The following is a 24,905-nucleotide window of genomic DNA, read 5'->3' as shown; positions in this document are numbered from 1 at the left end:
GTGCACTTTGAGTCTCTGTTTGCTTCTTGGTCAAGCCATCCAGACATTCCTTGTCCTTTGTTCATGTTAATAATAGCAAATCCCTTGATCTTTTGGTGTTTTTTGGTTCATGCATATGCTGAGCTGCAAAAAAAAAACCAACAAATGTTTGAGATGCTTGTCAGTGTAAAGGCTGCATGGGAGGAGAAACCCCTGTTGCATTAAAACAGGAGTTGCATTACAGAAAGGCAGGTACAGTTTTATAGATGGTTTTAAATGTGAGCAATAACCAGTACTTCCAATGTAAGTTCTAGGACTACAGAAAGGGGTTTAGAGGCTGTGGATTTTTGGGTGATCATTTCCCACTCCCATGATTCAAACAGTGCTCTTCTTTGAAATTGCATAGCAATTACTATTTTGGTGTTCTACAGTAACTGATTTTTAAATTTTCATTACCTTAGTTTTAAGCACTTTTTCCAGCCAAAATAAAGCATTTGGGTGATGAGCTGGCAGAGTCCTGGCTCTAGGTAATTAATTTGCCTTAAAAAAAAAACCAAACCCAACTGTGGATGGAGCATTCAAGCTAATTATACAGTCAGTCTCTGCTGTCTCTTGCTTATTGCCATAGCTCTTCATATGATTACAGCTACAGAAATGGGGGGCATGGCAACACCAGTCTGCAGGGGAGGAGGAGGGGGGAAGCCTTTTACTGTCGCTGCCACAGAGGAGTCTGACCTGTGTTAACTAAAACCTAAGGAAATGGCTCCAGGATTAACTGCTGCTGCTAAAAGAGCACCACCCTATCAGATACTACAGCCACGAGTAAACTGCATATCCATTTGTACAGGGAAGCTGGTGGCCATTATGTTCAGCACAGATTTCAGTCTCCCCTCAAGTTGTTATAAGAAATGGCATCACCCCAAACAGCACGTGATGTGCTGATCGCTTTTGCAGTCTACCAGCTATGAACAGACTTTTGGAAGATAGAGTTGTAAGAAGTTGATAAATGACATCAGCATCTTCACTCTCTCTAAACCTGTATTTTTTTACTGGTATTAGCATTCACCGGGAGAATTCTCACTGCCAACATGGCCACAGCACACTTTGCAAAGCCACTGTGAAATCATTTGAAAATGCTAGGTCCCTTATGTAAGCTGGCTGGCGTATTTAAAAAACTTAGCAACCTGTCCTTCCACCTTCAAGTCTGGGCAAGGTAATTAACCCGCCCCCCCCCCCCCCCCCCAACAACAATACAAAACATCTGCGATGACACAGCTTCTTGGATCCCATCCTTAAGCAATTAACCAAGCTTAAATATGCATTAAAAATGTATGTAAACTGAAAATATGTGTAAGTCATGAAAACAGTTTATGAGAAGGAAACTAAAGTTCAGTAGAAGGAAAATAAACCTAGGATACAATATAAAGATATAAAACTTTATTATGAACATATTTAACAATGATTATGCACATAAAGTCTTCCAAGAAACTTCCTTGAAGTAAAATATTCAGTTTTCCTTCATATTCCACATTAGCATGAAGCTTTACAACATAAATGGATAATTTGCTGTTATTAGCACAACTTACAGATACACAGAATATTTAACATGTCCTCATGCACGCTTTCTCAAAGTAGCATTTAATTACAGCTTCTCATTAAACAGAGCATTTATCTTACACATTTTTATACCATTTTGGTATACAATTTTTCCATATTTTCATTTTACATATTTACAAACTCCTAAAAAAAGTTTTACAGTAATGCAAAAGTTATTACTGGCATAAGCAAAAGGAAATGGGTGGGGAAATTAGGTGACTATGGATGAAATGTTTGGCTCAGAGAAAGACTACAGATCAAAGTCTTTCCTAGCTGGAACTGTTCTCCCCAATATCGGTACCACAGATCCAATGCACAAGCTGTTTCTCACTGGTGTTAAGCCTTAGGCTGCCTCTTTGCCCGTCCTAGGAAAGTTCGCACCAATTTCAACACCAACTGTATTTGTAAAGCAACTACAGAAGTAGTTGGTATGACTGGCTTGCACTCAATTATTGATTTCTTAGAAGTCCCTTGTGATCACTGTGGAAGTCTTGCAGTTATTAATGGATGATGTCTCCTTTAGAGCCAGGATCACTGTCTGCTGTGGGGCCTTCCTGTGTACATTTCTTGTTTTGTACAGTTGCAGTAGTGATGCAAATAGCTACTTTAGCAGTAATAAAAGGAAAGCCAGGCTAGCTTCTTAAAAAGATTTCTTCTGTTTGACCCTTAGATTTCAATACTTTACTCAGAGGTGAACGCCCCAGCTGTTTACAACCCATATTGGAATATTCTTCAGATACTGTCTCTGCTCTCCAATCATGGAAATAAGAGGAGTCTTGCTAGCAAAACTAGTTCCTCATCTGCTTCACTGCTTTTGGCATCTTACTGTATATTGAATTTGATGCAACAGTGATTCAACCAAGCTACCATAACACTGTAGCACTTCCAAAATAGAAAGCTATTTTGCATGGCAAACATTGCTTAAATATAATCTCTAAAAATGACCACAGAAATTATTTTCTCACTATTTTCATAGTGAGATACTTCAAGTACACATTTCCCATTCTTAGCTTTTCTATTTCCACTTTGAATGTAGGGATGTAGTGAAGTTTATTCAAACAAAACAGCAAGAGAAATGGGTTGAAAACAGCTTAGAAAAAATAATCTCCAAGTTAGATTAAAATATGCTTCTAGTTAATGAAATCTCAAGGCATGACACTATTTGACAGTTAATTGTAACAATCAGTTCAGACTGTGATAAGAAACATTGGTGTACTTTGCACATTGGTCAAATTTTATCTTTCATATAATTTAGGAGAGAATTAAACAATATCAGAGGAAAAATATCTGAGTATGTAAGAATCATGTAAATATCAGTTTTTGAAAACCTAATTTCTGTACCCACTGTTACTCCAACAGAATTTGAAAGGATTTGGCTTATGTAAACAATGCCAAATTGGTTGCCAAGTCTGATTCTGCACATTCAGATAGGGAGAGTTATCTCAGAAATAGTAAAAATGAGAATGGACTCTACAATTTCAGGATACAAGAGTATCTCCCATACTGTTTCAAAATAGTCTAAAAAGAAGTGCTGAAAGTACATTTTACTTTCTGGAAAGAAAACCAGCACTAACTTGAATTACTTCTTTAGTGTTTTCCTATATGTTCTTCTAAAGTAATACCTACTAAGAAGTTAAAGGGGAAAACCTGCTCTTCCTCCCCAGCAATTTCCTTGCTTTAGCCATACAACAGTACTTTGGCTTCTAACAAAGAAATGATCCCTGGCACAAAAAGGTTCTAATTTCAGGTACTCTCCAAAAATTTCACAGCTCCATATAATTTTAGAAAGTTTTCCCTCTCTCTCTCACACGCACACAAAACCTCAGAACACATCTTTGGCAGAGCACTGATTTAATCTGAACTACGCTATGACAGCAAGGACACAACCACACGAAGCTGGAGTTCCTTTGGTCCTCTCTAAGCGAGTTGCTGCCTTGTGCAGCCTCCCCTTCATGATCTTGAACAGCCACCAGAAGGTCACGGCAATGGGCACGGTCTAGAGCAGTTGCTGCATTAAAGCAGAACAAATCTCCTTCTTCCCCAATATGACTCAGCAAGTCTAGCAGGACTTCATTGCACTATTCTGCTTAAACTACTTTAATGATGAACACAATTCCCTAGTGCAACCCAGCACTACCCATAATGTAGTAGATTAACAGTGCTTTTGGGAATCTTCTAAAACAGCAGGGCAGAGAAATTTTACAAGAGTAAATCTCTGTTGTAAGTACATGAAAAAAGGAGATACTTTTAGACAGGTCAAGTATCTGAAAACAAAAGTAGTTACAAACAAACATCTTAAATAAAGAACTGAACAATGGTGTAGGAGAAAATCAACTTCTAAACAGAGAAGCAGCAGCATTGTACAAGGAATACTTAATTCCCATATAACTTTGTTCCAGCACAGACTGGAATACAGATAATCACAACATGTGCTAGTAAAAGTTCCCATCATACAGGTGGCAACTGGTATGACAAAGAAGCTGAACTGTGCACAGAACATGCTTACAACGTGACTCTCAGGCACGTTCAACACATGAGCAACCACAACTGTTCCTAGCATGTAGAGTAACTATTAATACAACTTAAGGGAAAATTGATGTAGGAAAAAAAACTCTAAAAATGAAATGTTTGGAAATTTAAAACTGTAATTCCTTAGAAAACTTTCATACTCTATTCTCTGCAAGTAACAATCTCCTCCAGCATACAGGAAGACCAGTAAAAAGGCAATACTGGCTTCCTTCTGAGATTTGTTGTGGCTGAAATAATTCCATTTGAAAGAGCTGTTTAAAAAAACCAACACCGACACTTCTGCTGTGGCAGTAAAGCATGTCATGAAACACATAATTATACAAATAATTTTGCACCACTGAGATTATTTTGGCTCAGCTCACTACAACTTGCCTATTTGCCCGTATCTTGCACTTACAAATCTGGTAAACTTACTGAAATGTATTTTAAAAACGGCCTTAAGTCTATATCACTAATTTGAAGGAAGAATAGAAAGCTTGTGTCTTCTTGCACTGATTAAAAAAACCAAAACAAAACACTTAATTCACTGCCTCCAGCTCAAAAGGCTAAGGTAGAAAATTGAAAGGGAAATGAGGCACTTCATACCACGGTGGACAGTATACAAAACAGCTAATGCAAAATGGAACAGATGAATGGCAGTATGCTGTACATCAGCCTAAAGAGAAAAAAACAAAAAACCCAACCAAACAAACAAATAAAAAAACCTCAACAACAACCACAAAAAACACACAAACCAAAACCAAGCAGCAAGGAAGCAATTTGAAACTCAGTATACAATCTGTGAGACTTTAAAACGGAAATAGATGAAGATTTTAGTCCACAGACATCTTGCTCTTAGGCATTTTATAAGAAATGTAAAAATTTTGGTTTCTTCAGTTTTCACCACAACCATTTCCATAATTTGTTTTCTCAGTTTTATCCTTGTAAACAGAAACAGAAGCAGGATGTCCCTGGGAGTTGGTGTTCAGATGACAGCAGACTGTAGGAACCCAAAGAAGTTGTCCACCTAGGAAAACTTCAGAACTGGCTGAACTCCAGATGCACAAGTCTGTCTGCACTGAAACCAGTCAATCAATCACTGTCCGACTCTTCTTTATACTTGGCTCTAATAGCTTGGCCATTCTGAAGAGGCATCTCTTCATAGTCACTCCTGTGAAAGAGACACGTGTTGTAACTTCTGAACATGGTGTTCAGAGAGGAAGTTGAAAATAAAGAGGAAAGTTCTAAACTGAATTGAGGCATCAAATTGTTACTTGGGTAGAAGCTGGTATCTGTTTTTCTTCCTTGTGGGAGCTATGAACAGCACATGATTTTTCTCCAGAGCATAATGCATAATAAAAGTTATTCCAGTGAAAGCCATTTTTCACCCAGAATAGCAAGAAGCAAGCTGGCACTACCACTACTCATCTAACTAACCAAAAGCAAGCTATCCCAGCATGAACTTGTTCAGATTACTGCAGTGTTGGTCCCATCCTCACTGCTCCAGCCACTTCAGCATCTTTGGTAAGAGGTGAAAACATCAGAGGTGTATTTCAGTGTCCAGCACAGAGACACCTAACTGGGATGGGTGTCAAGTGCTACTGTAATTCTCATATTACATAAAATCATCCAAGTCAAGTTTTGCTAGACTTGATTATTCTTCGTTCAGTAAGTGCTGGAGACTTAAAATGGGCCACTCTCCTTGCCTGAAGCATTTACATATGAAATGGTTCTTTGCTAATTCCATCTGACTCCTGCAGTCCTTCCCAATGTAAAAAGGAAGCTCTTTCCCTTCACAGCTCTTACTGCCTTCACTCCATGAGCTACCAGCATCATAATACTTTACCTGTTTGTTTCAGTGCCATGGCAATCCCTTTTAGAAACCAAAAAAAACCCAAAAAACACGCATTCTCATTGTATTCCTGTTTCAGAAAAGGTTATACTTCTATTCTTTAGGCAGAAAACTTTCACTAACAAACCCTTCACTTAATTAATATGTAAAAGAATGTTACAAAAATAACACATCAGAAGTAATTCTCCATAGGTATTTTTTAATCTTACCCATAAATCACATCGTCATCTGAATCATTCAGCATAGAAAAAGCAGGATTGTCTTTCAACTGTGATTCTGAAAAACACAAATAAGGGTTAATTTAGTGTGTTAAATAAATGTGACTGTAGTGCTAACTCAACACTGTAGCAACAGACACAACCTTCCAAGGCAGTCACAGCCACAGTTCAACAAAACTGTATCTAAACAGGATTTCTCTCCCTTAAATTCACTACCCTTCAGCCACATAATCATAATGTACTTAAGAATTAAGGAGACAACATCTCATTTTTAGATATTCTCCCTGTTGTCTGAGTTCATTTCCTCCCCTGTGCAATTTCCTATGTCGTATTTCAACCTGCACATAAATTGATTATTCTTAATCAAAATTTCATACGTATTTAAAAAGCACAGACTTCTTGATTATTTCTAAACTAAAAATATAGTAGACCAAAGTTGGAATCCCTTGACTGCAAGTCGGTGATTATCCAGTTATTCTCTATTCTTGAAAGAAATGAAGGAACAACTTGTACCTTTATGGTGAGATGAAAAGAAACACATACTTACCAACTGCTATTAATGACAAGTCCCTCTAGCTTGTTTTAAGGGCTTAATTTCTTGCATAATCTGTGCTGCTTAGCTGCAAGTTCATAATTATATGCAAGTAAAATTCAATCTAGCAATTTGTCATAGCAACTTTTTCCTGGCAGCATTTTACCTTCTTCTGTCTACAAACAAATACTTGTGCAACCCAGCAGAAGGCTTCCAACTTTATCTGCATCCAGCCAGTTATTTTTCCATTCTGGATGGAAAAATAGCATTTTCCTGGAACAGTTTTGTCCATCTCAACTCTAAATTAGAGAAAGAAGGAGCTCCACTATTTAGTGCCTTTCCCCAGCATGCTCTCAGCATACACAATACGACTGGACAGGTTGCTAGATAATCTCAGCTAGGCCTCCTTTCCCATGAAAGGTTTGGCCACATCACCTTTCCAGGTCTCTTTCAACCTGGGCTCTTCTATGGTTCTGTACCTTGAACAGAATGGTTAAAGCAGAGAATTTACTCAGTAAAAATATTTATTTTAATGATCTTTATCTTTTAGTGGGGGTAATGCTTCATAATCATCATGTAAGTCAGACTGTATCCTTTATATCACAAAGCAAAACCAGGATTGCCACTGACTCAATCCTTTGTCCCTCCTTACATGGGCGTTGTGCAGCCCTCCCCATAGCAAGCTCTCCAAAATTTCTCCCATATTAGAGATCAGTTTCACTCCTATTTTTCCAACACCACTTGGATTTCAGAGTCCAGTTTGCCAGCATGCTGATGTATTAACTTTTGTCAGAACAAAGTACAAATGATGTTGTTCCTTAAGGGTTGTCTGTGAGTCACTTCAAAGGTTGGTGCATTACATGCAAACATCATACTGACTGTAAATCACTTGTGATCTAAGTGCACAAGAATTCAAGCCCAGCTGATCAGCTGATAACATTTTATGCATTCCTTCATATTTCCAATACTAATTTGCTCAGGAGCAGTGAGTGCAGCTTCTGCTTGTGTTAACTCAAAGCAAACCAGAACAGTAATGAGACAACGAGAATACAAAGACATTGCACAGCATCTGCTAATATGGCAGCTTTTGTCATGCATGTTGCCAGACAATGGCTCACACTTACCATACAGTGCATTCTTCGAGGGGGAATACACAAAGGCTAATGTGTAGAGATAAAAGTTCAATAACCCATAGAATGATAAGAATTCTGCTGGTACTAAGTGTTAAGGATATTGTTCAATATAGTTCCATACATATTAACTTTGGAAACAAGACCCAACCCATACACAGGCTGTCTCAATTGAAAGAATGTTACTCAAGTTTGTGAGCATGAGTGGCTAAATAAAACTGCATGTTTTAAATTCAATGATAACTACTGCTACTAAATTTAATGACTACTACTCAACCTATTTCAAGGTAAAGCTCCCACTGGAAACAGCTTTAACACAAGTAACATTTGCTGAGGCACAGTCTGCTCTTCAGCAGTGGAGTGCATGGTCACTCAAATAGTTCTGCCTTGAATGCTGAAAGAAAGCAGAGTAAGCTGGGTGTTCAGGTGGGTTTAGTATGGTTCATTTTTTAAAAAGTTCTTCATTGGCACAATGATGAAGAAGAAAGGAGAAAGGCCTACATGTGGATAGAATTCTGAAGATGGTTTCTTGCCATTGTTTTAGGTGAATACTAAAGGTTTTACATATTGTTTTCTCCTACCTCCCAACTCATATCTAAGCTAATCAGCAACCAGAGCAGCTGCAGTCACACAGAGCAAGGATCTCATGGTTCAGGGCTAGGAATACAGGTCACAGTCCTGCTGGCAACAGACATCAGAAATAAACTCTCCCAAGCCACTTGAATTCTCTGTTGTGACCTGTATCACATGTACACTTGGACCAATACACAAATGCATTTTCACTGACATCAAAACTATTAATTTCTCATATTTTAATATGCCCCATGACAACTGGTGAGTATAGAGCAAACAACTAAAGTAGCAAATACAGCAAAATTTGCCACAATATCTCATTAAAATTAGTTAGATATGCATAAGGTATGCATATCTAAGACTTCATTCCTCTTGGAGAGTATCACAAGCAGTTGTGATGCCTGTGATGTGGACACACTAGACTGAGACAACTTTTACAAAGAGCCATGGCAAAATGCTAACAGGAAATCCCAAATGAAACAGACTCAACTACAAGAGTCCACCTAGAAGTCAAAGGTCTCAGTCTTAGGTACAAGGTCTCAGTCTTAGGTATATCACTTCAAAGCACCTTCTGCATGAAAACAGATTAACATTCCTACTTGAGCCCTATCACAACACAAGGATATAGTTCTGATAATGAGTTGACAGCTCAGCAACAAAGTTGTCTTGTAGAACTTGTGCTCCAAAGCGTAGGTAGAGTATAACAATGCTGCGGGGAAAAAAAATAAAGCATATAGGTGTATTGTGTCCTTAGGCTGCAAAATTGAAACAGTAGGTTGATGGAAGAGTATATGAGAGGGTAATTATGTTAACATGCAGACCATTTATTTTAAGACACATTTGCTTAGCTAGTTCTAAATTAAGAATGATTCTTTTGTGATTAAAAGTTAGCACTCAGCTGAGAAAAGCAGAAATCCTCAGATTTCATCCACTGCAGACAATCCAATAGTCAACAGCTATTTGAAATAACAGCTTGGTGTGGGGAAAACAAATATTAGCAGTAATGTAAGAAATTAACAGTGAATTTCTGCTTTGACTAAGTGAAGCCTACAAAGCCCCAGAAGAGCTCTGCCAAGTGGACTTCTAAATCTTGTGCATTGCCAGGTAATCGAAACAATATACAGTTAGCTCAAAAAGACTCAAGAAGGGTTAAAAAATTATGAAATGCTTGCCATCATAATATTAAAAGGCATTCTTCAGTTTCACTGACTAACTTATTACAACAAAATGTACTCAAAGCCCTGAAAAAAAGGTTAGAAAAGTTGGAGTACTGACAAAAGTACTTTGAAAAGCCTTACCTAATGACAAGCACTACAAAGGTTAATGCAGTCAAGAATTTTAACCTGAGATCTGAAAAAGATTAAGAAAAGTGGTTATCAGTGAATTTACAGCTACATCTAGGAGAAGCAAGCCTGTTTGGGAAGAATCAAAAGAAATATTCCTTACCAACATAAGGCATGTTTCGAAGTTCTGAGCATGCCCTCACTATCAGGAACAAAAGGTAGAGAATGTATGTGGTTGCCACCACAAGGAAGAAGATTTTCATTCCCTATAAGGAAAGTGTTAGGTTTTATTATTTAATAAGATTTCATCTATTCCTTCTTCTGTCAATAGAAATAATTAGTTCCCAAAAGCACAACACAGAATGATCCATTTACACAGGGGAAGTAGGCTCATGAAACAAGGATGGTGATACATTCAGGGAGGTTTTTGGGGAATGTCAAGAAAGGATGCTTAACAGAAACCAGGATTTTGTTAACCGAGTTCAGAGTTGGCTGAATCTCAGTAATTCTCTAAAAACCCAGCTCCCAAGAACAATACAAGGACTCATGTACATCAAATATTCCTTTACAACAAGAAAGTCTGAAATGTACTAGGGCAGGGGACCTTGGCGGGATGTTAAGATGTACAAAACTGAACAACAGACTAAAAATTTTTTCTTTCAATCCCAACAAACTTGTGGTCTCTAGTCTCCAGATTTTCAAGACAATTTACTTTTCTCAATGGGACAGAGATAATATGGTCTATTTCTGATCTAAAGCAAAAACAAAAGTAGTCTAATCAGAACAAGTGTCTGACCAGCATTTTCTGTCTTCTAAACTGTATTACACCTTTTTATAAAAGAACAGGCCTGTATCTCCTTATATTGCCTAACTGTACCTGACAATTGGACAGCAAGAAGTAATTTTTGACTTACCTGGAAATTACCTGTGTCAACCCTGTATTGATATGTAGGATCATGTACTTCATTCACGCTAGAAAAGATTCAAAATTAAGAAGTGGTATTAAAAATGCACAATTCCAGACAAGGTTAAAAAGATATGCTGACCAAGAAACCCACTCACAAAGAAAAGGTTTAAGGTTACAATGTACAGCTTATAACAAAAGGGTTTGGCTGTGTAAGTTGGTGCAATGCCATTAATTCCAATGGAGTCATGACAATTTACCATATATAGCAAACTAAAATTGAAGAAACACAGAGGATTTAAATTGGGATCACATCTGATTTCCCCACTTGTTTTTTAGATGTGTATCATGTAAATTCCTACAAGCCTTCAGGATTCCTACAAGTCTTCATGATTAAGTGTCAACATTTTATCCTTAGAAAACTGTGGCATGAGGCCTTCCCTCATAGCAATTCCCTTCCCTAATAGCATGAGCATTTCCTGCAACTGCACTGCTTTCAAAAGTGTACAACAAGAAGGAGAAGGCTAGAAGGTATCTTCCCTCTGAGAGATAAAATAAGAGACAAAGACTTGAGACTAAAACAGCATAAAACTACAAATGTACTAAAATGGATGAAGTTTTCTGGGTGGGGAAGAGTGACACCTTTATGTTAACACAACAAACTGGAAAAAAAGGAGAACCACTAAACCAAGCAAAATAAGAGAGTTCTAAGACAGCATAGCTTGACTAAGCCATGTCAGTACCAGTTGTGCAGGTTTAATAGTCAAGAAAGTCTGGTCAAACTATGTCATAATTGGCCACAGAGAAACTGTTGCTTCAGCTACTAAATGCTAATTGAGCCATAGCACTAGAGTGATTCTTGTAGGGGGCCATAACATACTGACAAAGTAGAATGATTTCTAGATCACACTCAGATTTATGAAATTATTTACTACTAGGTTGTCCATGGAGAACTGTTTTCAAATCAGTCACAATTTGCAGAACAGAAAGATTAAGAATTTTAACTCCATTCCTGTATCACAATCCAAGCATTAAGAAATAGATACCACCAGGTACACACAGTATTCTTGAACACTCTCAGCTCATACCTGTGCAATACATTTAAAATTACTTACGTTTGCCATATTCCCAGTGTAACAGAGGCCAGCCACAACAGTCCAACAATAAAGAATTTGGGCAGATAGAAAGTTAAGCACTTCCTTTCCCCCTGTTAAGAAAACAATAGTATGTTGAAAGAGTTAAATCCACATTTGAGATTTCATTCGTTCTTGACAGAATAAAATAACTGCCATCTTTGTTTAACTCAACGTGAACCAGATTAAGAGACTCAGCTTTTGCATTTTTATCCTGCACAAGTGACTGGAGAAGACACTATGTTGTATCATCATTTGTGTTAATAAGATGAAGTAGAGTTGGAGCATTCTATTTATAAGGGCCCACATATTTCACTTATGATGCAAATACAGGCATAGGCTTCAGAATTACTATTTCTTTTATGCAGTATTTTAAAGTAGTTAAAACCAATCAATTACCACATCAAAACCCTTCAAGCAAGAATGAAGCATAATCCTGACGACTGTCCCATCTATTGCATTTAGGCTTGGTTAACTCAAAATAATCTACTTCAACATAAATCATTCTAACTCCAAGGCTTCATATGTCACATTGTACTTTATGAATAAAATAAATGTTTGTTTTGTAAGAATTTGATTTCATTTTTGTCACCTTTTGAGAGAACTGAACAAAACAAGTCCTATCTCCTCAGTAAGTAGAAGATACTGTTGCATCTCTTACCTGTACTCTTATACCATGGTAAACACAAAGCCAGAACAACAACAATGCACACAGAAACAGAGACTGGAATAGATCATCCAGCATTCCAGGAAACCAGCTGTTCACCAGAAAAGAAAGGGGGAAAAATGGATCTGTAACAAAACAAGGAAAAAAAAAAAGTTAAACAGAGAGGAAAAAAATCTTTCAGTATGAAAAGCAAAGCAGAATCTAACTTCAGCAGAACAAAAAAAAAGCCTAGATTTTTTTCAAATTACCCAAGCAAATGAAACTGGACCTTCCTTTATTTTAAATAAATTAACAAAGTAACCAGTGCCTCCAGCAGCAATCCACTCTGCTGCAGGAATAATCTTGAATGGTTGCCAACATTTCTAGAGGATTTCTGGTTTTATTGGACTTTCTACTAAACCTCTATTAATGGTGACAACCTAAAAAATTATAGTATAATGACTAAGACGCAAATATTCTTTTGGTACTGCTACAAAGTGCTAGAATTTGTTGCGTTTTACTGGACTAAAAGTAGCCTCCATTTTTAACTAAAGTGCGAATATCTGAAAAATGAAGACAGCAGACAAACAGAAATTGAAAGGTTAAGTATGGCAGGCACCTATTCCAATCAGAGCTTTCAATAAATAGTTGACATCCGCGTGACTGAGAAGAACAAAACCCACCCACTCATGCCCTTGAATTTGCTACACTTGGAAAGGGCTGTTTGGTTTTTTTTAATTTAGTTTATGAAGCTTTATAAACAACTGCTTTTAAGTTCAAGGAGAAATTCCATTTTGCCTTCTCTTTTTGTCTTTTGTTTTCCTACTTCTATTTTAAAAAGGTGCCTTTCCAAAAATTCAAGGATACAAGTACCATTGTAAAGTAGCAAGAGAGGAAGTAGGATGGACATCCATTTCTGTTCAATACCCCAGTCTCTCATGGAGAATTTCCGCAGGGAATGTGCAAACAGACACTATAAAACAACAACAACAATTTGTAAGGAAGGAATACAGCCTTCAATGGTTTAACCTGAGCTAAGAGAGAGCACAGCACACTGCCGAGGCTACTTCACAAGGCCTTTGCCACTGAGAACGCTGTAAAATGGGCACCAGGTCACCTAGTTTCTATTTCAAGTTTGCTCGCTGACTCCAATGCAAATTCCTTAATTTCTCAAGCAAAGTGGGAAGTAAATCAGCCAGTACCTGAAAATCAACAACATGTGAAAAAAAAGATGTTGCCTCATTACTGGCCACACACTAACAATGACTTCCACTTGAACTCACTTTTTTAAAAAGCAGATTGCATTTTATATTCACAATTACCTGAGCAACACCATCTGCAAGAAAAATGCTATGGAAGCGTCTAGTACTTTGGTGTCCCTACTCTGAAAATTCAGGATTTTAGATTTTATGTTGGCTTTTTTTCCAAACGCTTCTTTTCCAGGAGCCAAGACAGGTTAGAGAGGAGACATCACCTAAATCATAGCATAATTTAGGTTGCAAGGGACCCCTGGAGGAGGTCATCTGGCCCATGCTCACATGCAAGGCAGTGATATCTTTAATGTTAGATCAAGGTCAAGCAGCCCATACTCCGGCCATCCTATTCCTGAGCCTACCTACACTGCAAAATAATACTTTTCTTTAGCATCTCATCACAATTTCCTTTGTCTAAGCAATTTTTTTTTCTGTTTAATCACTCCAAACCCAGAGTTTAGAAAAACAAGTTTTCCCATGTATCCAAGTTTCTTAATGTCCCTTCAATACCACTTGTAAAAACATAAAAGCAGCAACTACATAAGTATTTCAGAAACATTTCTACACCCATTCAGTGACATGTCAACTTTGGTGCCTGGGGTTAAATTCCTCAACACAGCATTACAGAGCACTGTTATCAGCTGCCTACATAATAAACTCCAGAAAAGCTGCAAAGAAATCTTACCGTGACCATAAAGGTAAGAACTACAAAGACAAATCGGAACCATATTTCCACTTGTGAAAAGGTTGGATTATAGGTCTTCCACTACAAGAAAACAGAAGAGCCCAATGAGTAATATTTTGACAAACTACATATGACACCAATAATTAGCACTTTACTGCAGATACTGAGAAGTTCTGTGCCTTTTCAAAATTTAAAGGTATAACAAAATTCCACTGTGTCACTATGGAAAACTAAAGACAAATTTGTAATCACAGGACTATCTGATAAAAATATTAGAAAAGCAGCCTAATAGCCTTGCTTCTCTTTTATCCTGCCACTTCCTAACATACTGCTGTCATATGTTAAAGCACTCTCAGGACAAATAGGATAGTCTTCATTGATCTCAACTGCACTTTCAATCAAAGTTTGCCAATAAATGAGTAAATCCAGTGTGTTGTTCTGTACTACCAGGATCAGATGCATAAATTATGAAGAAGTCAGAAAGGTACAGGGGCACTTCCTGTCAGGAGTCTATTTTCTTAAAGCTTACTCACTTATCTCAGAAGCTAAAAAAGAGGAAATCATGTAAAGGAAGGATAAGTAGCTTACCAGAAACACAGAAATCTTTACATAGGTTAAGGGGGAAAGCCTCCTTCTTCTATTCTAATTATTAAAAGGCATAAATATTAATTATAACATATCAGTTTACATAAACTCTGCTCTGTTGACAATTTATCTCATACCTGGCATGCTTCTGAAGCCATTTTTGAAATGTAAGCTCCCTGGCACAACACATGCTCTGCTCATCTGAACAAGCTTTACCTTTCAATGTATTAAATCTGTCAACCTCTGTCTTGTCTTTTTAAACTGTAAATGTAGAACGAAAATTATATGTAGAGAAACCTATTATACAAAAGGCAATCCATTGATTTCAACTGAGATCACCATAAACAATTGCAATAATGAAATAAATGTGACAATTTTAGTTGCTGCAGGAAAGTTTGGGTTGAAGTTTTTTTGCGATTGCATACAGGTGTGCCTTAAAGGCAGCCTGCAAAGGAAGATAAAAACTGTACAACTATAAATGCCCCAATACTATGGTCTGTTTGAAATCTGGAACTAAATAAAGGGTTTGCAAGCCTAGGGGATTTTGCCCCTTAGAACTTATTTTTAATTATATGCTTTATGCACTGGAGTATTAAAAATATTAATATTTAGAAAGTTAATTTGGTATATTAAAAATATTTTTTCCTTTACAGTAAGATTTTTGGTTGCTACCTGCTCTGACACAGTGAATGCTGTATACAGGTAAATATACCAGAGTAACCTGTACTATAAAGATGGTTTAGTTCCTTTTTTTCCCCAGTGCAAATATTTCTAAATTTCTCTCTTGAGTCAATCAATACACATTATATCAGTGCTTTACAGGCAATCTTTAGCACTGCTAACTGAGATAGTTATTCCACTAGAGAGCATTTGAGTGAATTAGTTTAGTAACCTGCTTGTGTGAGCTGAAAAAAAACCCAATTCTCTTCCTCATAAGCACAGGGAGGAAAAAAAATCTCAAAAAAATCTCTTTATTTTCCTTTGAGTTATTTAAACCTTTCCAGTTCACACTTTTATGAAGTCTGGAAAATTTTGCTAATTCAAATTCACCTCCTGGAGAGGCTGAAAAAAAATATCATCCTGCAGACAGGCAGTATCTCTATAAGCACATGCAGAAAACTGGATGTTCTAATCCAGCTTGCCTATTGTAAAAAAGATCTCCCAGCATTCACACTACATTTATCTATTACAGAATACAGCAGCAGTAGTTCTGAGAGATTTTTTTTTCCTTTTAGAGTTAAAAAGATTGGTTTAGACCCTTATCAACACTAAATGCTATAATAGCTCTGACATCAGTAGTGACAGAACAAATAATTATGATGCATTTGTTTATTTATCTTCAAAAATCTGATACTTTTTTGTTGCAGTTAAAGCCCACTTCTATAGCATTAAAGAGACTTCTTTTACTAGACTAAACCTTTATACTTACTGTGAAAGTAATATTCTGGATGGTGTATGTTAACTTGTTCAGATCTTCAAAGCTAACAAATATGTTGTACTGAGTGTAGTTCAGGTAGCCCAGGTGAGCAACAATGATTTCACTGCATTTCTGTGAACACACACAGAGAACAGAACACAGAAGTCTTCAAATTATTCCAGAATATGCACTGTTAGTATAGGTTGGATAATTTATTCCTAAATGGTCCAATATTGATTATATTTATTATATATCTCACCAATCTCAGTCAGTCTAATCAAGACTTTCTTGAAAGGTACTAGAGAGGGCAGAAGAAACTGATAAAGTCAGTCAGGTATATCAATGGCTGAACAATAAACAGTGCCAGCTTTTCACTTAAGCCAGTGACAGCAACTGCTTGCAGCACCAGGATGGACAAATAACTCTGTCACTAACTCAAGCTGGTGAGATGGGGCTACCTTATACTAACCCATTTAAAAAGTTAACAGGAGAAAAGAGAAAAGCCAAATATATTGCTCTCTTGGCTGTGTAATTAAATCTAATGGAGCAGTATTAATTTATTTCTGCAAATTTCATAGATATGTGCATATATCTACATAAAAAGAAAACACTTGATTTACTATACATGCTTATCATAAAAAACTTCAGCTATGTCCTTTCTAATGGATTTGCATCTGGAGAAGCTGTTTTTAATGTCTTCAAGCTTAAAAATTTCAGTGAAAATTACATTAGAATCTCCAAATGTTTCTTCACACTGGCAAAAAATGTGGTTTTTTCAGAACACAGTTGCCAGCTGATTTCAAGCAGATTCTGCAAGGTGTTGGAGAAGAATTTTTCTCTCCTCTGGAACCCCATATCAAATCTTCTGCTACAACATCCCTTTCTTCAGTACTGCTAAACCTGTTTAGGTGATTGAACAGGACCAACTGCTTTCCTGACAAAGAGCAACTCATACAAGAGGGGTCTTTAACAGGCAATAGACACAAGTCACAGAACTAAACAGAAAAATGATGGACAGGAAGGTGTCTTGACAGCATTACTGCCTGCATTGCCATTATAAATAAAACTATCCTATACAGTCTTTCCTGAGACATGTTTAACAGGTACATTCTTATTTGCAATGTAAAGTAGCATGCACACAGATTTAAAGAAAATGCACTACAATAAAGTTTTGTTTAAACAAGTACACACTTGTGCACAACTGAGTAACCTCGTCCGATTGTGAACTTGATTGTTAACGTATGGTGTGCTTCCATCCTTCACCACTCCCAGCACTTTGACTGTCATAGTCACATTCTTCTTGAGGGATACTGGAATTAAAACAGAAAGCTATTGCTACGTGCAGAAATTAAATCTCAAATAGAGTTCCAAGATCATTTAAAACACATATGCTATCCAAATACTACTCAGACTTACCCAGCTATACATTACTGGAGTAGGGCACAGTATTTTTATACACAGGCAGTAAGTCACAAGCCCTGTACTGAATCTTGACAGATTAACAATTACTAATACAGTATTTCTCACATATATACAGGGAAACTGTATTGAAAAATCAATATCAATATCATTACAAGCTACACATCTAATTCCCCACAAAATGAAGAAGGAAATACACAGATTATCTACGTACTGTTGTTTTCACAAAATAACAACTTGTCCCCTACTCCTGTTGCTTACAATTCAATCAGTGCTGTCCATGTCTTTACCAAGGGAGGGGGGTGAGGTGGAAGAAAAGCATCTCAGAGGAGAAACGCACAGCCAGAAAGCAACAGGATCATGTGTGTGACAGATGGAATTAAAGGTACAATAGACAGGTTGCTATAGCAGTTTTCTGAGAATTAGGTCAGATTCTCACCATCGTGCTGATCCAACTCAACCACACAGGTCAGCCACAGCTGCTGGTTGTAAGTTGATAGTGGTGGCGAACTTAAATTAAATGGCTTCAGCTGTAAAAAACCCCACAAGGTTAGCACCAGCCTTTACACTGTTACATGACATACCTGTAGTTACAACGATAAAAGGCAAGTTAATTATGTTTAGGACAATGTTTTTGAGAAGAGATTTGTGTGTGCTACTTTGTGGACAGCGTGATAAGCAGCTCACATAGAAGTCTTCCACAGAAGTAGCTTAAACAGCACATGCGTTTAGCAAAGCACTGAAGTAAGGAAAGGTACAACTACCTAAACCTTATAAAAGCAGCAGCAATAAAAGAGAAAAGTTCAGATGTGAAAAACAAAATCCTGAGGCCTAGCGTGAATATAAGAAATAATTTTTAGCACTTTACATCAAAAGTCAGATTTGTGGGCCTTCATCTGCTACACAGTTTTAAACTTTTCTAACTATAATTACAAAAAAGCCCTGTTTTCCACTAGGTTTTCTAAAAATTCCACATTCAGTTTAAAAGAATGAAAGGTATCATTAACAGATAAAACCTACACGCAGGAAAGACTTCTCTAATTTGAAATCAAGATGTGCTTGAAAAACAATAAAACCCACCCATAGTACTGTATCAATCCAAATATATATAGGTGACTGGTAGGTTAAAAAAAAGTGTCCCACTGTATTTAAAGGAAATGCACTTTAAGAAAAAACCCACAACAAAACCTTTTTAGCCCTTTCACAAAAAATACTTTGGATATTAGGTTGACAATGAAGAGCTAGACAAACAAAAATGCAAGAACCAAGAACCAAAATTTGAAAGCACTTGAGAATATGTGAATGTTCCTCTTAGGAAGCCAGATCCCATGTCTTGGTCACATGATAGTGAACAATTAACAAGAAATATTTCTTTACAGATGACAGAAAGGGAAATCACAAGAAGGATAGCATTAGTTGCCACTGAGTGCATTGTTTTTCAATGTATGTTCTCAATTTCTATTTCTGAACCCCCTACAAGAATCTCCAACATTAATTCACCAGGGAAAAACTCAAGTGCTTCTTTATCAGAAACTGCTGTGCAGAAACACCCTAGAAATCTCTGCCTGACCTGCTCACAACAGTAAGAGACCAGAAATTGCTGCTGGCTATTCATGAAGTAACACAGTGGTAGTACAATACTGCACGTTCAGCTTCAAATTGGAAAGCACCACTAAGACATTCTGCAGTAAAAGTTTAAATATTTAAAATAACTGGGGAGAAGGAGAGAAATGTTTAACATTACTAATATCAAATAAAGCCATTCATATAATCCAACAATATTTATTAACTCTTACCTTTAGGCTGTTATTTAAGTCAGTTCTTGCTACAGAAGTTTCAATTACATTAGGACCTACACAATAAATAAGAAGGAAGAAAAAAAATAATATTGAAGTATACACATAAGTGATGATGCAAATATAGGTTTTCAAAAGATAGTACAAAATACCCCCTGCAAAGCAGGTAAATAGTATTCCACTTTTGTTTCAGATAAAGGATAAAGCACTTGGATATCTCATGTTCCTTTAAGCATCTCTGCCATGGTATTTCTACACATCATTAAATAAAGTAAATTATAAATCAAGAACTCCACGTCAAAAGCCCTGAATGTGTACTCTAAACTACTACAATTTTAGCAGTAGTTTTTTACTCATCTATACCTCTACCTTTATCTATCTATATATGTATATATATCTCCCAAGATTTTATGGGCATGCAGTTATGAAAGCACTCAGCTACAGAACCCCCTTGTTTAATTAGATGAGTCTGCTGAAGGCCATGTCCAGTTAAGTCTAACATCTTTTAAGGACAAAGACTCCCCCAACCTGTCTGGGAAACCTGTTCCAGTATTTAACCACCATTACAGAAAGAAAAATGTCCTAATATCTAACTGGAATTTCTTCTGCTCCAGCTTGTGCTGCACCTGTGAGAAAAGCCCCATCTCCTGCATAATCCTTGATAAGGTGGTTCCACACAGCGGTACAATTTCTCTTTAGACATGCAAGAGCATGGGGTACTGAGGACAAGAGGAATGCACGTGTGTTTGTGTTTTGATGCACACAAAACGACTAAACCAGGAAATTGACAGGGAAGAGTAGGAAAACATCTGTGTCTACACAGCAGGTTGTGAACACACACAGAGAAGATGTACAGCAGGTAGGGATATGAGCAAGACATACGCATCTGTATTTGGGCCAGGAAGATCCTTCTGTTCAAATGGTCTCTCCCTGTATATATTTGGTCTGGCAATTTAATGGAATTTTTTAACCCTCAAAATATGCTCTTTCAATTGCAAACACAGTACTATAAAATTATGCAAGAAAAGCAGTTTCTCACACAGACCAAGCATTTCAAAGTTGCTACAAAGGAAGAATGGAAAAGAAGTTTATAAATGGGCAGCAAGGGATCACTCTGTCCAAGATAGGTTAGCTGTCATGACAGCTCTAAACATGCAGCACTGCTTGGGCTCCTACACCCACCCTACCCATCCCACCCATACTTAAAAGGAAAAATTAAGAATTTCAGCCATCACAGCCAGAATTTCATATCAGAATTGCAGTGCAACATCACTAACAGCCACCCACTATAAAGTCAGTTCTGCAACACTGAACCTTTCAGCTCTCAAGTACATATAAACCAGATTTTTGAAAGGCATTTTTTGTTTTAAAAAGCAAAACTGAGTTTCAGTAGGTGTTCACATATATATAACCCTACCACCAAATTACTCTGCATGCAGACACAATACACCACCACAGCTCCCTCTCAGGTTCTGATACTGATTAGAAACAATACACTCAGTTTTCTCTTCCAGGAGCTTTGCCTAGTCTTACATAAAACAACTTTCTTTCATTTCTTGCAGCCTGGCAGTGTAAGTACACAACTACAAATATAGTTCAATTTTAAAACCAAATAGCCCAATTACATTAAATTAAATAATTCAATTTTTCCTCCCTTTATCATAAAATGTAATTTTGCAAACGTGTTGATGCAGTATTTTAGTGGCCAATGCCCTTCAGCATCCTGCAGCAAGTCACAGGAATATCAGTGGTTAACCTTCATGAACTCAAAGCCAGTTTAGACCTTTGGCTGCTATAATAAATCAAACAGCAGGAAAGAAGGTTTTATTTCACAGACAAATTTTATTATTGAAGGCTATTATGAAAAATGTACTGCCTAAAAGGCACAGATGGGCATAAAAAGCCTGAACAGCTGCATCCAATTAACCCACCCTTCTTTCCAAGTCAGGGAGGACTGGATGGCTCCAAGGTCTGGGAGCCCTTCTCACTCTAAAGGAGGTGAAAGACAGGGCAGAGGTAGAGACAACCCAACATGTCAAAAGGCATCAGAGAGGGACACAGGAGAACACACTGGACACGCCGAGTGATGTGGAAGTCAGCAGTAAAGCAGAGGAAGATGGTAACAACCTAAAGTAATTCTTACATAGGGGGTGGGTTGCTTAATGAGTATCAGTCACTTTCCTTCTCCCTGTCACTTGACTTCTGTATTGATAAAGCTCTTCTGACAGTAGAGTATCAGTATATTTAACACTGCTAGGAAAGCACACTGACTTATTTTTCAAGTATGTTTTAGCCCTGGAAAAGCCCTCTGGAATAAAATAAAGAAGGGTCCCATGCTTTTCAACTCCCTATTGACACTGCATCTTTGTTGACCAGACTACCACAAATCTCTCTGATCTCCAGGATGAGTACCCAGGCTTTATGTGCTTAGCCTCCCAGGTCAGGTCAGGAGTCTCACAAAGATCTCTGAAACCAGAGACCTAAGCTCATATACGTTTGACAAGTGAAGTTCATATTTTTACACTAAAATATTTTGTATTTATGTGGCATCTATCACCCAACCATTTAGAAGACTTTACATACAGCTATGAGTTTCCTCACAGGAAATCAAGTATTAGCACTACCATTTTGCACACAGAAGTACAAAAAAACCCAATTAATGTTGAAAAAAACCCCAAATAATGCTGAAAAATTATGTTACAATGAAGCTGCTTGTTTAATTTGATCAACTCTCCCCTGCAAAGCAGTTGCAAATACCAAGTTTTTGTAGGTAGTACTTTTATGAAACAGTGACATGGAAGAAAAACTTCCCTGTCAAGACAAAGGCCTCCTCAGACACCTCAGGAGCAGTAAGCTCATTAGCATGTAAATACATCTGTAAATATCAACAGGTTTAGACAAAGTATATGAAAACTGTAATCTTTTAAAAAGAGAACATCCTTACCTGCTATTCCTATGAAGACTGTCAGACCAAAACAAATAAAGAATACTACAAAGACCAGAACAAAATGCCTTTTGGACAGTGTATACAATCTCATCGGGGCCAGCCTACAGGAAGCAAAAGAAACCACAGAATTAGTGTCTGTCATATTTCTAAAGGGGCAGAAAATAAACCCCATTCATTCTTCAACAAAGAAAATTAAACCAAATGCTGAGGTAACATGTAACACTAAGAAAAAATATATTAATGCTGCTTCATAGAGCAAAGATAACAGGAATTATTAAACACATGTATATACACATACATCTGTGCTCCAAAATGTATAAACTTGGCCCATTTTTTAATGTTAGGGTTTTCTATTGTCCTAAAACTTGTGCAACACAAAGCATTTCTTAAAGGGAGGAAAGGTTGTTTGTGTTATTTCATATATTAATAACTTAAACATCCAAGACCCTATGTCTCCTGCAATGAGAGCTTAATCAAAAGGGACAGACATCACTAACAACTCAGCTACCTGCACGGGATCTTGATGAGTTGTCTATACAGCAAACAAAAATTTCAACCTAGCAGGAGCATCCGTAACAAGGAGTAGGGCAGAACTCCAGATCTGCTAGATGTGCATGCTCAGGCTTTGAACTCTTGTCTGAGCTCCACCAAAGCTTGAGAAATAAAAACCTGAACTCAAGTTTGCTAAATAAAAATACACATACAAGCAATGACATTTCCTGCACTATGCATTGGTGGTTATCATTAGGTTAAAGACAAAACGGGGGTAGGGGTGGGTGTGCATTGAAAATGCCAACTGCATTCCCTGGAAAACAGGTAACTTCCAGTTCTGTTAGCCTAAGGGAAATATGAGCAAGTAACTAATCTTACATAAGGTGGACAAATCCACCACGTTTCAAAATACAGCAAACATTTCCTCTTGAGATACACCAGAACTGAGCCACCACATACCTGACTTTCTACTGCTGTTCCAGGAGGTATGATCATAGGAATCTGTACAGTTCATATGGGAAAGCTGCAGGACTGGGGGGCTGATGGCGGTGTTTTCCAATAAATTTGTAGGAGCACCATCATGGAAAGAAATGAAACCTTAAGACTTGAATTACAGCACTCCCTTTTAGCTTGGAATAAAACTTCTTTCTTCTTTTTACCAGCTGAATGGTGCTCTTACTGGTTCACCACATTAACAAAGGATTGCAGAAGAGGTGGTGAAATCCTCCCCATAAGCCCAGCCTGAACTCTGGGACCAGGTACCATGTGCTGCACGCATGGCAGCCCTTAAAGCAAGGCAAAAAATTCACTTTAAACCAGTACAAGGATTTAATAATAACAACCTCTATTTTCTTTGAGAATCACTGCATTTTCGCCAAATGAAGCACTACCAAAACCAATTTGAATTATTTCTTTACTGTAAAGTTTGAGAGATCCAAATCTTAATTTATTAACACAGAAAGGAGGTGGGGAAGGGAGGAAAACCCCACTGAAGTAATGAGAACTGCAAGCAAGTAGCTGCAAATGTTACGAGCCTGCACAAACTGGCTGTGCAGGACTCCAGGCACAGCACCTGCAAAACACTTGCCACACACCTTTACACACAGCAGAAACTCTGCATCAGTCTAGAGGTCAGAACAGCTGACTGTACAGCCAAAAAAGGGAAACCATACATGAAACAACCAAGTAATTACCAAAGAAGCAATATCAGATCATCACACAGAAGGCTCACAGACAAATAGGGCTTTAAGCTGACTTTTAAATGTGCCAATTAATAGAAGCATTTCAAACCAGAACTTGTCTGCTCAACTTTTGCAGGGATTTTTCTTATATCAATGTCTTAAAATCTCAGCATTCATGCACTTAAACCATGTTAAAGCTATTAAATCTGTACTAGTGCTAAAACAGCTAACTAAGGTGCATTTTTCCATCAGTTCCAGGGGCTCCTCCAGTTCCAGAGATAACCTGGTATTCCCTGTCTACCTGAGTACACCAAGATGGGATATTATCCTGAGATACCAAAATATTAATCGTAACAAGAAAATCCCTGACATATAAAAACAGTACATAAAATGTGGAGATGCCTAAATTAACTGTAGGAGTTCAAGTGGATACCAAATGCTTCATGGCAGAGCACATACTGAGGAACACTCAAACACAGGAAAGTCCATGGCTTGAGCATAGCTGACAAGTGGAAGGGTATCATGTTTGCAGTAAAGCATAACATAACATTTGTGCTGTCTGAACAGCTCACATCTGGGCATCCACTTCACAGCTACAGGCTGCTGCAGGATACTTCTGAATTGCTGTGCATGCTCTTGGTTCTTTTGATAAGTTTCCTAATTTCCAAGTTTTTGCATACATTGCAAAATGCACGATGTGGACATGACAAGCAGCTCCTTCCCCACACTCCTTGCAGGAAAGCCACCAGTTCCTCACTCAGCCAAGACTGCTACAA

At 37.5% G+C, this 24,905-nt stretch overlaps 1 protein-coding gene across 1 annotated transcript in view; it reads right to left on the bottom strand.

Moving 5' to 3' along the window:
- Positions 1-1,541: 1,541 nt before the first annotated feature.
- Positions 1,542-24,905, bottom strand: part of TMEM181 (transmembrane protein 181) — a gene marked incomplete at its 5' end in the record, with an annotated part of 32,684 nt that continues 9,320 nt past the window's right edge. The window contains 16 exons of the mRNA XM_084202333.1: positions 1,542-5,254; positions 6,145-6,211; positions 7,810-7,902; positions 9,015-9,097; positions 9,687-9,738; positions 9,835-9,937; positions 10,586-10,643; positions 11,691-11,782; positions 12,370-12,500; positions 13,228-13,327; positions 14,293-14,373; positions 16,307-16,426; positions 17,486-17,604; positions 18,153-18,243; positions 19,510-19,565; positions 22,454-22,557. Of these exons, the coding sequence (XP_084058459.1) occupies positions 5,176-5,254; positions 6,145-6,211; positions 7,810-7,902; positions 9,015-9,097; positions 9,687-9,738; positions 9,835-9,937; positions 10,586-10,643; positions 11,691-11,782; positions 12,370-12,500; positions 13,228-13,327; positions 14,293-14,373; positions 16,307-16,426; positions 17,486-17,604; positions 18,153-18,243; positions 19,510-19,565; positions 22,454-22,557 (1,429 nt within the window). The 3' untranslated portion in view covers positions 1,542-5,175. The remainder of the gene's footprint in view (positions 5,255-6,144; positions 6,212-7,809; positions 7,903-9,014; positions 9,098-9,686; positions 9,739-9,834; positions 9,938-10,585; positions 10,644-11,690; positions 11,783-12,369; positions 12,501-13,227; positions 13,328-14,292; positions 14,374-16,306; positions 16,427-17,485; positions 17,605-18,152; positions 18,244-19,509; positions 19,566-22,453; positions 22,558-24,905) is intronic.

This window comes from Fringilla coelebs (assembly GCF_963513975.1).
Source record: "Fringilla coelebs genome assembly, chromosome: 3".
NCBI lineage: Eukaryota > Metazoa > Chordata > Aves > Passeriformes > Fringillidae > Fringilla > Fringilla coelebs.
Note: the sequence above shows the minus strand (reverse complement) of the source record. Positions and strands in the feature narration are given on the sequence as shown.